Source organism: Alosa pseudoharengus, unplaced genomic scaffold, assembly GCF_046254945.1.
Source record: "Alosa pseudoharengus isolate Yale_2024_CS ecotype anadromous, Long Island Sound unplaced genomic scaffold, YU_APseudo_1.1 YU_APseudo_1.1_scf_4, whole genome shotgun sequence".
Lineage (NCBI taxonomy): Eukaryota > Metazoa > Chordata > Actinopteri > Clupeiformes > Clupeidae > Alosa > Alosa pseudoharengus.
Window position 1 is genome coordinate 22937806 of NW_027468774.1, and position 15287 is coordinate 22953092.

Below are 15287 nucleotides of genomic sequence, written 5' to 3' on the forward strand. Positions count from 1 at the left end.
AGAACAAAATGAAGGAGGAGAACGGGGAGAAAAACAAATTGATTGTGCTTTTTAACCCACATTTCCATTTCGTCGCTGAAATGGGACAATTTTTGAGAGGCACTGCCAGAAGTGCTATCAACAGTTTATATAATCAAGAAGAAACTCTAAAGCTATAACAAGGACTGGAAATACAAATATTAAATCTATTCATGTATTTATAAAGTTAATACAGTCTCTTTGCCAGGTCCACCTTAATATTTTAAAAATATCCCTCAAGTTCAGCCAACTGTTTTCAACGAAAGCTCCTTCTGCCTCCACGTGCAAAGCCCTTATGTTTGCCCTAATAGTGGAAAAAAAAATGTTTTTGGTCGGGAGAATCTGTAGATCCTACTCGTGATAACCCAACGGGGATGGCAGAAAGAGAGAAGCATGAACTGAAAGCAAAGGATAGTTTTCAAATGGAATTGATTAAAAAGGAGACCTCTTTGCCAAGTAGGACAACTCCCCAGCCGAACCAAGCTGTCATGGGGGGTAGGGGTTCAGCACTACCCTGTTGCTGTTGTAGCTACTGTTTGTCAAATCTCTCTGTTCAGTTTTACGGTCCTTCTCAAGAATTCTGTTTCACCCAGCCTCCCCTATAGATTCTCGCTGCGTTAAACAGTTACTTCGGTCTTGCTGGCCGTGCGATACTGGTGGTGCTGATGGCCAGGGCCAGGGATGTACTGGAGATGGTCAACGGTGTGGGTCCGCCGCGAGGCGAAGGCCTGGCGCTTGTTGGTGCTACTGGGCGGGTTGACGGACAGCAGGTTGTGGTTGTGGTGGTCGTGGTGGTCGTTGCTGGAGGCACTGGGATGCGAGTGCATCTTAGTCATCTTGTAGTGGCGGTCCATGACGGGTGTGGTGGGCATGTACATGTCCGCGTGCGAGAGCGCCCGCGACATGGCGCCCTTCTCGCGGAAGTTGGAGCGCCGCAGCGAGAGCATCTTGTCGGGCGACAGCAGCGGGTCCTGCGAGTGGAGCCGGTCGGCCGAGAGCAGCTGCTCCTCCGACAGGATGCGGCCGTGGTACGGCGAGAGGGGACGTTCCCTGCCGCCGCCGCCGCCTCCTCCTCCACCACCCCCACCGCCACTGCTGTACGCGGCCAGGCTGTACTCCTGGCGGAGCGGCGCTCGAGCCGGGGAGAGCACGTGGTCCTGGGACATGGCCCTCTGCACGCGCTTCGGCTTCTGCCTGGGCTGCTGCTGGCTGGGTCCATCACCACTCAGCTTCACCAGGTGCGTGGGCAGCCCCCCCCGGGGAGCCACGTCGGGCAGGTGACTGCGCTTCCGGCTGTAGTACTCATCCATGTCGTCGGCTGCGTGCGGAAGGAGAAAAGGAGGATAAGTTAGACTGAATAGTTCTGAATCTGGGGCTAAAAGACAGCATAGCTTCTCTCTCACAGCTCCCTTATTTTTGTATGAATATGTTGGTGAGATGATCTCATCCTCTGGTGGCCATGGAGCTGAACATGAATATTGACACTGATAATCACATTTGTAAAGAACTACAGCAACTACTTCACTGAACTGGACTACTGTAACAAACTTCTCATTGGGATCCCTAGCAAGAGTCTGCAGAGGCTTCAGTACATCCTAAACTCTGCAGCTAGGATCCTGATGAGAGTGTGGAAACATGAGCACATTACCCCCATTCTCTACTCACTCCACTGGTTTCCTGTCTCCACCAGGATTGAGTACAAGGTTTCCCTCCTCACTCACCAATGGACATGCCCCCCCTACCTCAAAGAAATTATCAACCCACAAAACACAACACGCTCCCTCCGCTCAACTCACTCAAACCTCCTCCACATACCCAGAACCAGAGTCAGGACCATGGGAGATAGGGCCTTCTGTGCTGCTGCCCCACGTCTGTGGAATGCCCTCCCTGACACCTTGAGGGCACCACAATCCACTGACTGTTTTAAAAAAGGTCTTAAGACATTTCTTTTTAGCAAAGCTTTTGGTCCCCTTTAGATGTTTTTTAAAACCTTTTTCCTTAAACTGCTCATCTTTTTTTAACCTGTAGCACTTTGAGATCTATGATGAAAAGTGCATTATAAATAAAATGTATTATTTAATATTATTATTATTATTATTTCACTACTTCTTTTAAAGTTGCACAGCCACAGCTTCCAGACCCAGAGACCATTAGCACACTGCACACATCACAAAGTTCAGAAAGTGAGCTTCTGAAAGTTAGTCAAATGTTTTTGTTCTGCCCTATGTTCTAAGATATTTCAAGGTATGGCATAAGGAGGAGGAAATATTGTAGATTCTTGTAGAAGAATAGGGGGGTGTCATGGTTATGAGAAGTGTGCTTAGCTTAGCTTAACTTACAAATGTCAGCTCAGTGAGGCTTGACCACTCGGCAAGCGCCTATTAGGAGCTCAGGGCAGCTGGTGTGGCACAACATGAAGGGCCTCTGCACCAGTGCTGGGCACCACGGCACACACAAATACACACACACATATACACACACGCGTGCACACACACTCGCCCCTCGATGAAGCTCTGGCAAAGAGCGGAGCTGACTGCTTGACCCTGGGCAGGGCCTAGTGAGGGCACTCATCCTCCCTGCTCTCTGGGTCTTAATTGGTCGGCTCGACTCTGCATGACTGCCTTTCTTTAAAAACCGGCTCGTCTGAATTCTCTGGTTCCTGTGGATGGCACTCACGCTAAGGCCCTCATTAACCGAGTTTCTCACAGGGAAGGGTTGCTTTTATTCCAGCTCTTTCTTTCATGAATTCAAAAACTGATCTGGTTTTTGTACAGTTGACACATGGATAGATGGGAATGAGCTTTCTAATTATGTGAAATGGACAAGAAATGTACTGTATGTCAGAATAGGGAAAAGTAACTGGAGCTCATTCAGGCTGCAGTCATAACTCTTTTTGGGCTCAGTTAAGGAAAGTGGGAAAGAATACATATAGGATTAACTACACAGAAACCTTGTTCTGGAATCAAAGTTGGATGTTAGGTTTGTTTGGTGGTGTAAGCATAGGTCTCGCTGTTAATGCAAATCTTTTTAGGCTGTTGGGCTGACAATATATAAAGTCCATTCAAACACAAGTTTGTGGACTTTATTTGTCCATCTCAGTGAATGGATGCCTTATCTAACTAATCACACTTAATGTTCTATTGTTCTGTAGAATTACAGCTGATTCAGTCCAATCTACAGTATCTCCGCTTGTGGCGAGACGAAAGCGAGGCCCCTATTAGAGATAAAACAACCCCAGACAATCAGGCCGCGCTGGGCAGCTAATTAGCAGCAGGTGGCTGGCGTCCAGGCCTGTGATCATTAGAGCGTGCCTATATTCATCCACAGCGTGGGCAGCTATTGATCCCCAGTCTGGAGCACAGCGAGGCCAAAACCTGCCCTCCTGTGAAACCTTTCCTTCCAAAGTGATCTTTGGAGAGGGGATTTAGCATCAGGGCTAGCCTAAAAGAATAGAGTTAGCACAAATAATATGATTGTATCCGCCAGGACACATAGGAGGGATTAGATGAGGCCTTGTGTTGTTTTGAACAGTCTTTTAATCCTTTTTATTGTGATTAGACAGCAGGAGAAAACTAGAGAGAGAGTGTGATCAGATACAACCCCCCCCTCCACCCCCCCATCCCCTTCTCTGTCTGCACTCAGCCCCTCAAGACTGCTGAACATGTCGTTTTTACCCCTGTCTTAGAGTGGTCTGTGCTTATGCGTAGTTTCATCTCAAGGGCAGCGTGTGTGTGAGTTAGGGGTTGTCTGGGAAAAGAACATATCAGTTTAATGTGGGCATTCACCTCCATGGCTGTGGCCAGATGGTTTCATGAGCGGGGAGCTCATTAATTTGTTGAGGCTAGCTATTCTCTAAAGACTGAAGTCTCTGCGGGACAGTCACACAGGTAACGTATACAGGATGTGAAGGTGCTTTTGCGTGATTCCCATAAGGATACAACAATCAGCTGGGATGATGGCAAGGTTTATAGGACAACCTTTTTAACGTTTTCCTAGTTTCTAGTGATAAAATAGCTAGGTGTGTCCCAGTAAGACATTTCCCTTTCCATTCATCATACTGTTGTATTTTCCTCATTTCAGTACAGTGTTTGTGTTGGAGTCTTTTACACACCCTCTTGAACATTACAGTAATGTAACAAACCACAGCAGGCATAATGCTGTACAAATGTGACTGCCAGCATGCAACAGGGAATCAGTTTCAGTGCTTGTAAAGTGGGAGATGATGTGCAAAAGATCTAGCATGTCACAGCCCTGTGATACTGACCACGTGAGAAGAACACAGATGTGAATTGTACAGACAAGACTCAATCAGATGACAATTAGTCAACATTCAACAGGAATGTGGTCAAACTCCCATATCTGGAAACCACCATGAAAAGGCTTGTGCATGGAATTGAGTCACATATATGCGCTGCTTCAATGAGCTGCTGGTCTCTGCATGTTGGAGTGGGAGGCGGGGTTACCAGTGCATCGGTCCTCGTGCGTTTGTCTCGGTTGCTTGCGTCAGTGCATGCATACTGTACATCGTCACGATCCACAAGCCAGCTGCCAAGTGCCATGTGCAAGGAGGTAGAGAGTAGGGAATTGGGAAATGGGAAGGGGGGGTGGGGGCATCCGAATCATCCATTCCATCAGTAAACAGCAACAGAGATGCAGAGAGACGGGGTTGGGGGGGGGGATGGGGATGGAGTGGCTGCGGCACGCCGGTAATGCAATTTTAGAGGCACCTACTTAATTTCTTGAGAGAGGAGTATTTACTTAAGTCAGGCTTCATGGCCAGCTCGTAGGAGGGAGGCAGGTGGGCGAGGTTCTGGAAGGAGCGGGAGAAGGACAGGTCGTACGGCTCCGTCTGCGAGGTCAGGATGTTGTTCATCCGCGGCTTCTCTGTAGGAGACAGACAGGAGAAGAGAGGGGGAGGGGGTCGGAGACGAGCGAGAGGTGAGGGACACGTCCAGCAGGGGACACAGGAGCTGGAGCCAAAAGTCAGAGAGGGGGCTCGGTACCATCAGGAGTAAAACGTTCCAACTCATTGCAGATTGAACACACAACATTCTCAGCTGAGAAAAAACATTACATACACAATGCAAGGGAGTGTTGAAAACACTCCGTCACCACACAGAATTATAAAGTAGAGTTGCATTTTATTTGTGAGGAGTTGTCTCAGACAGATATGGTAATAATGAAGGCGGGGTTGTAGAGCAGTGGGTAGAACTTTGTTATGGTGCAACTGAACACAGAATTGAGTGCATGTTTGATGTGATGCAATGTTTGTAAAACTCTGTCTAGAGGGTGGCCACATCAGAGCAGAGAATATAAAAGACACCAACTGCCTGCATCCTTGGTACACCTCTTGCTCACTACTTCTGTTGTTTGTCTTTTTGTTTACTTGTAATGACTCGCTGCCCCCAACCACTCGCCCATATAGTTGTCTCCTCTCCTCTTTCTCTCTTACTCTTTCCAATTACAAACATTCTCTAGCCACTCAAAGTCTCTCTCCTGTCCACCTTACCACATCTCTCTCCTCTTTTTTCTCTCTTTCTCATTCTCTCCATCTCAGTCTTTCTCTCCCGCTTGTTCTACCTCTGTTACTCTCCAGCTACCTTTGTCTCCTTTTCTGTCCCTTTCTCTCTGTCTCTCTCTTTCTCTCTCTCTCTCTCCATTTCTCTCTCCTCCCTGTGCTCTTTCTTAGGCCCCCAAGTGTGCTGGTGTGAATGTGGAACGTGAGTTGGTGGCCAACAGCAGCTGTGGTGGTGGTGGCAGAGGAGGCTGCGGCAGCAGAAGGAGGAGGATGAGGAGGAGGGTGGAGGCACAAGGCCGCTGACGGGGACCAGGCCACTAGCGGCCTGCTCTGGCAAAAATAGGACTGGGTGACAACTGCGGCACAAAGGACAGAGCGCAGGGACACACATAACACCATGTGGCACTGACTTCAAGCACTCAGACAGGCGGAGAGGGGAGTGGAGTGGGGGAGAGAGAGAGAGAGAGAGAGAGAAAGAGAGAGGGAGAGAGAGAAGAAGAGGTACATCAGTGATAGAAGAGAAAAAGGTGTGAGAAGGAAAGAAAGAAAGAGTGCAAAGGACAAAGGGGGAGATGAGATAACATTGGAAAAGAGAAGTGCTGTGAGGAACACAATCCCCCCGAAGGTGAACAGAACAGACCAGAAAGAAAGGAGGAATATAAAAACATCATGCAGGGCTGTTACTGTCAAACCTGGTGCATTCAGTCTGAGCAAAGAGGAGAGTTGTCCTCTCCCCTGCCTCGACCCCAGTTGCCCACTGTGGGACACCACCACTGAACTCCAACAAACAGCAAGAGAGAAGGGAATACACATGTACAGCCAGTGCATATGTGTATTACTTACCGTAGCGCTCTATTCTGTGGGCTAACAAATCCAAGTGAGAAAAGAAAATATCAATGACAGGATTGTTTTTTGTTTTTTTTAAAGCAACAACATAAACTGTGGTTGCCCTTCAATAATAAAATAAAATTGACATATGACAAATAAATGCAAAGTCATATGTTCACACAGACAAGGCATTGCATCAAAAGACTGAAACTAAAGACACTAGAAGTTCAAATGAGTACAGCAACATTCTTCACTTTGCTGTAATTGGTTGTTCTCACCCCATGCAAATAGAAATAGTGTGGAGGCATTGATTTCCTTCAGACCAATTACATTATGTTCTCTCGGAGTGGATGGCAACAGTCAGACACAAAGTCAAAAATAAGTTTTGTAGCTAATCGCTTGGTTTATCATTTCTTTATGATCTTTAATTCCCTGCTGTAGACCCCCCCACCAACCCTAACCCCCACAAAATCCCATTTAGCCTCCCATTTAGTGTGGAAAACTCATAGGGTGCAATAAAAAGTAATTGAGCTTTTTCAATAACCCGAATGAGCAGTATAGATAGCATTATTGTACACTTCTGGTTTTCATTCTTCTCTTTGGACTCAAAAGCCTCTATTCCATTTACTTATCTCAGCTTTTCATTTCCTGTCAGTAAAGCAGTTTGGGCAAATCTCCTCCCAAACATCTATAATCAATTCTGAGTAGCAACGAGAGCATTGTTTCACTTTTTGTTCTGAGTAGCAACGAGACATCTATAATCACTATAGAAACATCTATAATCACTTCTGAGTAGCAACGAGAGCATTGTTTCAATTTTGTAAGTTAGCCAAATGCACTCTTTAGAAATGGCTTCGCTGTTACTGGACACGACTGAATTGGCGTAAAAGCAGCCGGTTTTATATTTATAATTTTTAGAAATACTTATAATTAACATCTAACTAGACAAAGAGAACAGCGGGTTCCTCAAAATATCACTGACCTCCAAAGAAGTGTAGAGAAATAATCAGGTTATCTGTGTTATTTACTTATTACACATATATTAAGGATGTATTACAAGGCCACTAACTTGTGCCATCTTCACATGAATTGTCATGGTCCAAGGAGGTGCCAAGGTGGACCAGGCTGACCACCCCAAGAAAACATAAAAAAGGCTTTCACAGTTCAACATGCTTGCCAAGGCCTAATGGGTGTGGGTGTGTGTGTGCAAAGGTCTACTGCTGGTGCTGGGATGGTTGTGGATGATAGGCCAGATCTGGAAAATATTGGGCCCCTGTCCATAATAATGGCTTTCTTGGATGCTAGGAAGTCTTTTGTCAGTGCCAACTGTGCTGGTAAAGTCTTAACATGCATTTATAGTAGTTACACTGCTAGTTTTCAACCAAAATCACAGCTGAAAGGAAGAGAAAGTGTGTAAGTGCCCTTACCGATTTTGGGAGTGTGCGGAGTGTGCGCTGTGAGATCTAGATGACTCCCGAAGTCGTGTTGGTGGTTATCTGGTGGAGAGAGAGATAAATAATTGGCATTAAATTCTGGGCTTTCATTGGTAATGACTAGTGTGAAGCAGTCCTCCTGTACTTAGATCAAGGTAGCAGGTTAGACGGAATCATGCTGTGTAGAAACATGTGAATCCGGCAGTGTGCTTCAAAGTGAATAAGACCATCTGCAAAATGAGCGGAAGTTGTTCAGGTGGGTGTGGAACAGTGGTGAGACATGCAGTATTTAGAGCCATTACATCACATATTCCTTCAGTCTTCCATGATCTCTAGAGGTTAAAAAACCCTCTCTGTGAAGAAACACTGATCATCCTCTTATGGTAGCGCCATCGGGTCAGTGATGAAATGAGGATGTATGTCACTAATTAGCAGGTCTCTGAGTCTAGTATATGTAGCAAGGAACGGATGTTATCACCGAGCACATAAGAGCAGCATACTATATGACTCTTTTTGAGCTCGATCAGAGATGATCCCATAGAGCCGTCATCATCATTACCCTGGGCTCTTTGATGGCATGCTCTGATGCAGGGAAAACAACAAAAGAGGGGGGGAAAGATGGAGGGAGCGTGAATGAATGCTCATTTATGATGCTTTCATCATACACTCCAGGCACGCGGTCTGGTCGGCAGGTCTGAGAGAGGGACACCTCATAGGGCCCTCCATGTTCTTCCAATGTTCCGAGCCAATGATGACTGTAGAAGCGCACCTGCAGATTCTGCGGCGCTACAATCATGGTGCAAGGTATCTATTTTGTTTCCAAAAGCTCTGAAATGCATCTGGTTATCTAATTACATCAAAACAGGCAACGCAACAGTGATGGAACAAACACGCATGGAATGAATATTTGATAACTCCATATTTGCATTTAAACAAGACAATGAATTATTTGATTAGTGCAATAAATGCATTAAAACGATGACTAACTAGCAATTTGGTGAGACACAAACTCTGGAGTTCTTAATGTTGAGTGGCAGGAGACAGGCTTTTTTGCATGCCAGTGGTTTCATAATTTAATAACAAAAGAAGTTTCAGCAACACACACACACACACACACACACACACACACACACAGACACACACAGTTCTACAACAGAGAAAAACCAACAGAAGTGCTCTCCAGATGAGAAACATATCAACGCAATCAGGACTAAGATGGCGAGCAGTGGCAGCAGAAAAAAAAGAAATGATTCATTCAAGCAAAGTCTTGTCAAGGCCCCTTTTTTCCAGTGGTGATGTCAACAGATGAAACTGCCTCAAAGACAAACACCTCTGATTAGAACCACAGATGACTAGCAATGCGGCCCAATTAGACAGCCTTGAAATGGCAACGTACGCTAGAACCTCAACATTGTGACCCACACAGGGCACAAGCAGGGATGCCAGAATAGTCAGTTTTGGCACTGTTTGCATTGCCCTGCCAATCAGCCTGCTTTGATGAAGGGACCAATTAGATGTTCCCAAGATGCTGAGGATAAATGAACTTGTTTTTGAGCTCGGCTGGGAAACAACTCGACAGATTCAGAAAAAAAAAGAGAATAGGGTTGTCCCCCAGTGAGCTAGATGAAACATCTTAAATTGTTCTTGGGAAAGCAAGCAATATCTTGTAGGGACAGGGTTATTGGATTTGAAGCAATTCTGCGTGGGATATAAGTGAAAAATTGCTGAAAACATTGTTTTTTACAGGTTCCTGTTTGTCAAATGAGTAAACCAAGCTGTTGTCCAACAATGTGAAACACATGAACACCAAAACATAGCCTATCACTAGAGTCTACAATCAAACTCACTTACATCCCCACCCCACCACACAAAACTCTCCACCACAGACACATGCACAAACAACCCACAATTAACTTGCTGCTCAATATTCATTATTACTTTAATACATTATTATAAAAGAATCTGCAGACGTGACTACTTCTCACTAGCTTGTTTACCAGCCCACTCCCCATGCACCCTCCTTGCGCATGCACACGCGCACACACACACACACTGCTATGCGCCTCAGCTCTGGAACCAACTTTCGGATGACATCAAAAAGGCCCCAACTGTAGCCAGTTTTAAATCTAGACTTAAGACCAAACTGTTCTCAGATGCTTTCTGCTAACTGCGCCGAGTTACAAATTCTGAATCTGCCTGATAATTATTCTACCTTGTCTTTTATTACTTTTTTACTACTTTTGCCTTTGTTTTTGCTTACTAATTATTCTTTATTTTTAAATGATTTTACCTTGTGTTTTATGATTTCTTTTTATTATGATCTTTACCTTTTGAACTATTCTTTGACTATATTGCCCTTCTATGCTTTTATTTGTTATTATTGTTTGGTTTTGTTTATGTAAAGCACATTGAATGACCTGTGTATGAAATGCGCTATATTAAAACTTGACTTGACTTGACTTGACACACACACACACACACACACACAGGCCCAATAGGCCCACCCACAGTCACTTAATAGGGTTACAAAATGTAGCAGATGCAGATACCGCTAGTTAGCCCACTTGGGTATGAGGAATTCATTACAGCTAACGAAAAGGCTGTAGACGAAACGCTTGCTAACACAGCTGCATCAGCAGCTTGGACACAATGGGGTCTCAATGGATTTTTCTGTGGCAAAACAAATTCCAAAGGTGAGAAAAAAATGTAAACAGCAAGGGATGTGACAAGATGAATGGAGCTGACCGAATGCAGAATATGACATGTTGGTGATGAGACAGTTTCCTAAGGTGACATTTCTAACCACGAAGCTACATGTTTATTCATATGGAGCTCATGAAATCATATAAATCACTATAATCTACAGCACATATTTGTGATAAAGCCTGTGACCCAAATGTTGGTTTTCTTTTAATCAAAACTTGTGAATGTGAAATGAAAATCTGATGGTAAGTGAAGTGTCTCGGACAGTTTACTGATTGCAGTGACCTTGATTAGCATCTGCTGAATTCAAAGCTATTTTCGCTGGGTTATTTTCACTGACATTTGGGTCATTAAATGTTGCTGCCGTTGTCAGTGATGGACGGTCTGACAGCCATGCCCTGAAACTTAAGTAGCCTAGGCACCAAAATATTGGACTAAAAAACTCTTGTTATTGTTCATTGGCCATTTCCGTGATACTGATCATTGATTGTGGTTAGACTTGTGATGAGAGTCTCATTATTAGAGTCTTATTAGCCATTCACTACTAACAATATGAGTTAACACATTATTAACTGTGACCGTGATGTCAGTTTCACGTAAAGCTTTGTAATAGAGTGCCTGATTTTTTTTACTTGTGTCATCTTAGTTAAAGTGGCAAATCACTGAAGTTCAGGAAATTAAGAAATACAGATCCAGAGAATTGCAGTCAGGTTATATACCCCATCAGGTCCATACCCCCCAGCATGTAGTACCAAAATTAAGTAATTTGTATTTAGATATATGCTAAAATAATAATACAAAACACTTTCACATGTAGAGTTACTTACAGACACCCCTTAATGATGCAACAAAAACGAGGAAACACTTTAAAAACATGATCAATCAATTTTACATACAATTTCAGGGTAATTTTTTAACAGAACAGGTCATTCACCACATCCTCCTTGTGTCGGCTGATTTTGGCTGTTGGGGAGGTCTTCCTCTGTGACATGGCCTTGCTAGCAAGGATGAACACAGATTTAACTGATGTCTCCTTCAATTCCAAAGAAGTAACATCACTCAAAGCTGCGTTTATCCTGGCCTATTAGGGCTTCTTTGTGATGGCACATGGTGCATAGGCGTTTGGAGAGCCTAGATTGCGTCGCTTCCAAGTGAGGGAGTCCTGTATAATGGAATATTCCCCAACACATGACACATAAAAACACCACAAAAGCACATACAAATATATAACACTGCATGCATTCAGTTTCTGAAGCACCAGTATCCAGCTCTACAAATGGTATACATGTAATATTACAGTTTGCTCTATTTACACAACTTCTGTTTTGACACCACATATCAAAATCTCGCACCACTGATTTAATAAGAAGGTGTTGATGAAACAGATGATGTTGTTACATTTGGTTAGGTACTAATGGAAAACACCAAAGGTATCATAGAAGGCTAATCATTATTTATATTTCACTCAAAAATTGCTCCATATTTTCTGCCGTGGTGTGAATAATTACTTTAACAAATTATATGTGCAAAAAGGGAGGGTGTGATGAACTGGCTTAACGAAGGAGAAATGTCAGCCTTTCTGCAGATGCGATAAAGGGGAAAATTACAACTCAGACGTGCTAATGACTTTGCCATTGTGGATTTAAGGGTTGATTGACACTTGGCTGCAAGTCTGGGGAAGCTTCCTCTGAACATTTTGCACCATTTGTTCTGTGTTCAGTGGCTGATTGCATTTTTGTTCCTAATTTTCTTTGAAAGAAAAAAAAGACATGAAATGAGCCTTCCCTCCTATACCCCCGGTCTACACTGCATCAGATGTTAATATCAGACCATAGACAATACAATATAATGCACCAGGCCTTTACATGTGATATACCTGTAGATTTAGAGTATCAAAGAAGAGATATAAATAGCTGGAAAGACCCCGTTTACACCTATTTATACACCTAGCATTTCTATTCTGCTTCTTCCAAACAATGTTACAGATCCAGGGTGCATGACTGCATCCTGAGCTTGTATGGATGAAAATAGCAATTGTCCTTGTCTCTGCTGTCTGGCTCAGTTATAAAGTGTGGTGATTACAGATGTGCCTTGCATAATGTGTGCTGAGAATAAACCACCACACTAATGCACTGCTAGCGCTCATTTAGCGATATGTGCTTGATTTCCTATGAGGTTCATTACTTCTTTAGACCCATTGCTGACTGAATACTGACAAATATCAACATTGCCGGCAGTATTCTTCCATGATGCTCTAAATAGGGAATATGAGCAGAACGGCTCCTCCAGCATTAATGAAGTCATTCCCAAGTGACTAACATTTGGAGTCATCTGATCTTCCTTGTATGTCGCTTTATAATGTATGGTGATACCAAGGGGATTGATTTTATACCTAAGGTATTGCACATGCTGGTAAGCGTCTGAATCCATCACTATGGATCGCAGCTTTAGTTACATACACTTCAGCCAAAGAGTGAGTCAGTGTCTTCTCCTCTCATCTAGATCCTGCTACTGCGATTAATCCGGTATCTGTGCAGTGACTCAATTTTGGGGAAATCTGTCAGCTTGGAATAATATGACTATCAAAAAATGGTTAATACAAAATGACTTAAATTCTGCAAATACAAACATTTAAGGAAGTATCAGTCACATATGTTTACAATTCACTTCAGGATTAAAATGATGTGATTTGATAACACTATGTCATAAGAATATTGAGCCTCTTTACCACAAAAAACAAAGTTCAGAAGCAAGAGCTCTGCAGCCCCACAGAGGATTTAACCTACTTAGCAGCATTAACTTTGAATCACCTTGAAGCACCATGATGAAGAAGTCAGGTAATAATTATTCATCCGCTCCTTGGAAGTCACATAATTACCAGGTGTTATTTTAGTGATGTGTTGAAAAAGATCAGGGTGCTTTATTTCAGAGTCTATGCAGTGCACACTACTTTCACTCTGATCCTAATGCTCTCATGCTGTATCAGGGAGCAAGTTTTATCCAATACTGGCAATCTTTGAATCATGCCAGCTATCCACTGGGAAAAGTTAATGGTGCTTTGCCACTATCCGGTAAAACCCTGGAGTCATTCAATGGAAGTTGTCCACAGTTATAGGGCCATAACTATAGACACAGTTCATAAAAATACCATCAGGGGAAAACTTCCTGCCAAAAGGTCCCAATAAAAGCCATTTCATGTGATAATATAATCCCTTCTGAAAATATAATACTGCATAACTATTGTTCATGTACATGAAAAAGACAAGCACTTGTTTACTACTTTGAGACCTTCTAATTTCATCCCAGTGAAATCTCCACTAATCGCAACATTCGTCAACCAAGGTGAAAGTTGAGACAAGCTATTGTCTAGTTAGCTTTAGCAGGAAGAGGACTGATGGCCTACACCACTCATCTGGATTTATTAGTTTAGCTTTGAAGGTCTTGTGCATTCCATAGATGTATTGTGTGTAAAGATGTGTAATAGCCTGACAGTCTCTGCGTGTTCAGGGGTATTAACAAATAAAACATCAGAAGAACCAAAATATTATTCTACTTAGGCCACAGTACATCACTGTGAGAAGCAGCACCTGCCTAAATTAAGACTAATGTCCCTGAAATGATGATAGGTCTACACAGGCTATGACACCATTTATTTTATTTGTGTTTTTTTATGTAAAAGCAATTAATGTAAGTTGGCCAGTCAAATAATGTTTAAAACTGCATGTCTGCATAAATGGCTGTTGCTGTTGCGTAGCACTCCGTCATTTGCGCAGCCCTTCTGACGAATGTATGCTGATTTACATTATGCTATCACGTCCTGCAGCTGCAGGGCAGAACAGGCAGCCCGAGCCTGAATCCACAGCCGCAGCCTGAACCAAGGAAGGCAGACAGATGAGAGGAATGACAGAGGGTGGAGGAGGGTGGGGGGTTGGGCAATGGCACCGCCGCTGCCAGGGAAGCAGAGGTATGGGTGCTATTGATTAGCTGTCTAAGCCGGCGTCTTTGCTCATAATGACGAGCGTCCCTCTAAGTATCTCGAATAAACACGGCCAGGGCGGGCAGGCAGCCGGCAGGCAGACACTCCAGGGCTTGGGGAAGGCAAGGCATTAATTACACGAGGCGGGCTAGGAGGGTCGTTTTGTGTGTGTGTGGGGGGGGGGGGGATGAGCAGCGGGCTTGACTTTCATTAGCATGCTGAGGGAAATAATTGGCTCTCTGTGTTCTTCTTCTTTTTCTTCTAATTCTTTGTCTTTTTCTTCTTCATCCTCTTCTTCGGCATTGCCATGGCAGTGCTTGCAGACAGGAGTGGTTCTTCATATGTGGTTCAGGTTGTCCTTGGGGGATTTCGTGGCATGAGCAGTCTCTCAGCACGCCAGTTTCAGATCTCTGTGGCCACTCATACATGTAGATGTTGCCACTCTGCTGTGTGTGTGTGTGTGTGTGTGTGTGTGTGTATGCGTAGCAAGGTAATAACTAGAGAGCAATTATGGTAACAGCAACAAATGGGGCTGTAAAATGAATATTTCCTGTGGGAATCTTTGCGTGGGTGACCAGCTTTCTCTCCAGCTCAGCACTACAGAAGCAGACCCAGCCCCCCCCCCCCCCCCCCCCCCACACACACACACACACACACACACCAACAGCTCTCCCTGGCCCACAGGAGGATTATGTTGAGGAGCGAGGACTAATTAAACACAACCAGCTGAGCAGAGGAAAACAAACCCAGCTTGGATTTGCTGCATTTACATTAATTCCAACTGTTTTTTCAATACATCAATATCTCAGTA

General features: G+C 44.0%; 1 protein-coding gene across 1 annotated transcript in view; it reads right to left on the reverse strand.

The window, feature by feature from the left end:
- Positions 1-271: 271 nt before the first annotated feature.
- The window catches only part of LOC143103060 (shisa family member 6), a 50915-nt gene continuing 35899 nt past the window's right edge, over positions 272-15287 (reverse strand). The window contains exons 5-8 of the mRNA XM_076266846.1: positions 7792-7860; positions 6380-6400; positions 4777-4902; positions 272-1336 (exon numbers count right to left, since the gene is read on the reverse strand). Coding sequence (XP_076122961.1) covers positions 636-1336; positions 4777-4902; positions 6380-6400; positions 7792-7860 — 917 coding nt within the window. The 3' untranslated portion in view covers positions 272-635. The remainder of the gene's footprint in view (positions 1337-4776; positions 4903-6379; positions 6401-7791; positions 7861-15287) is intronic.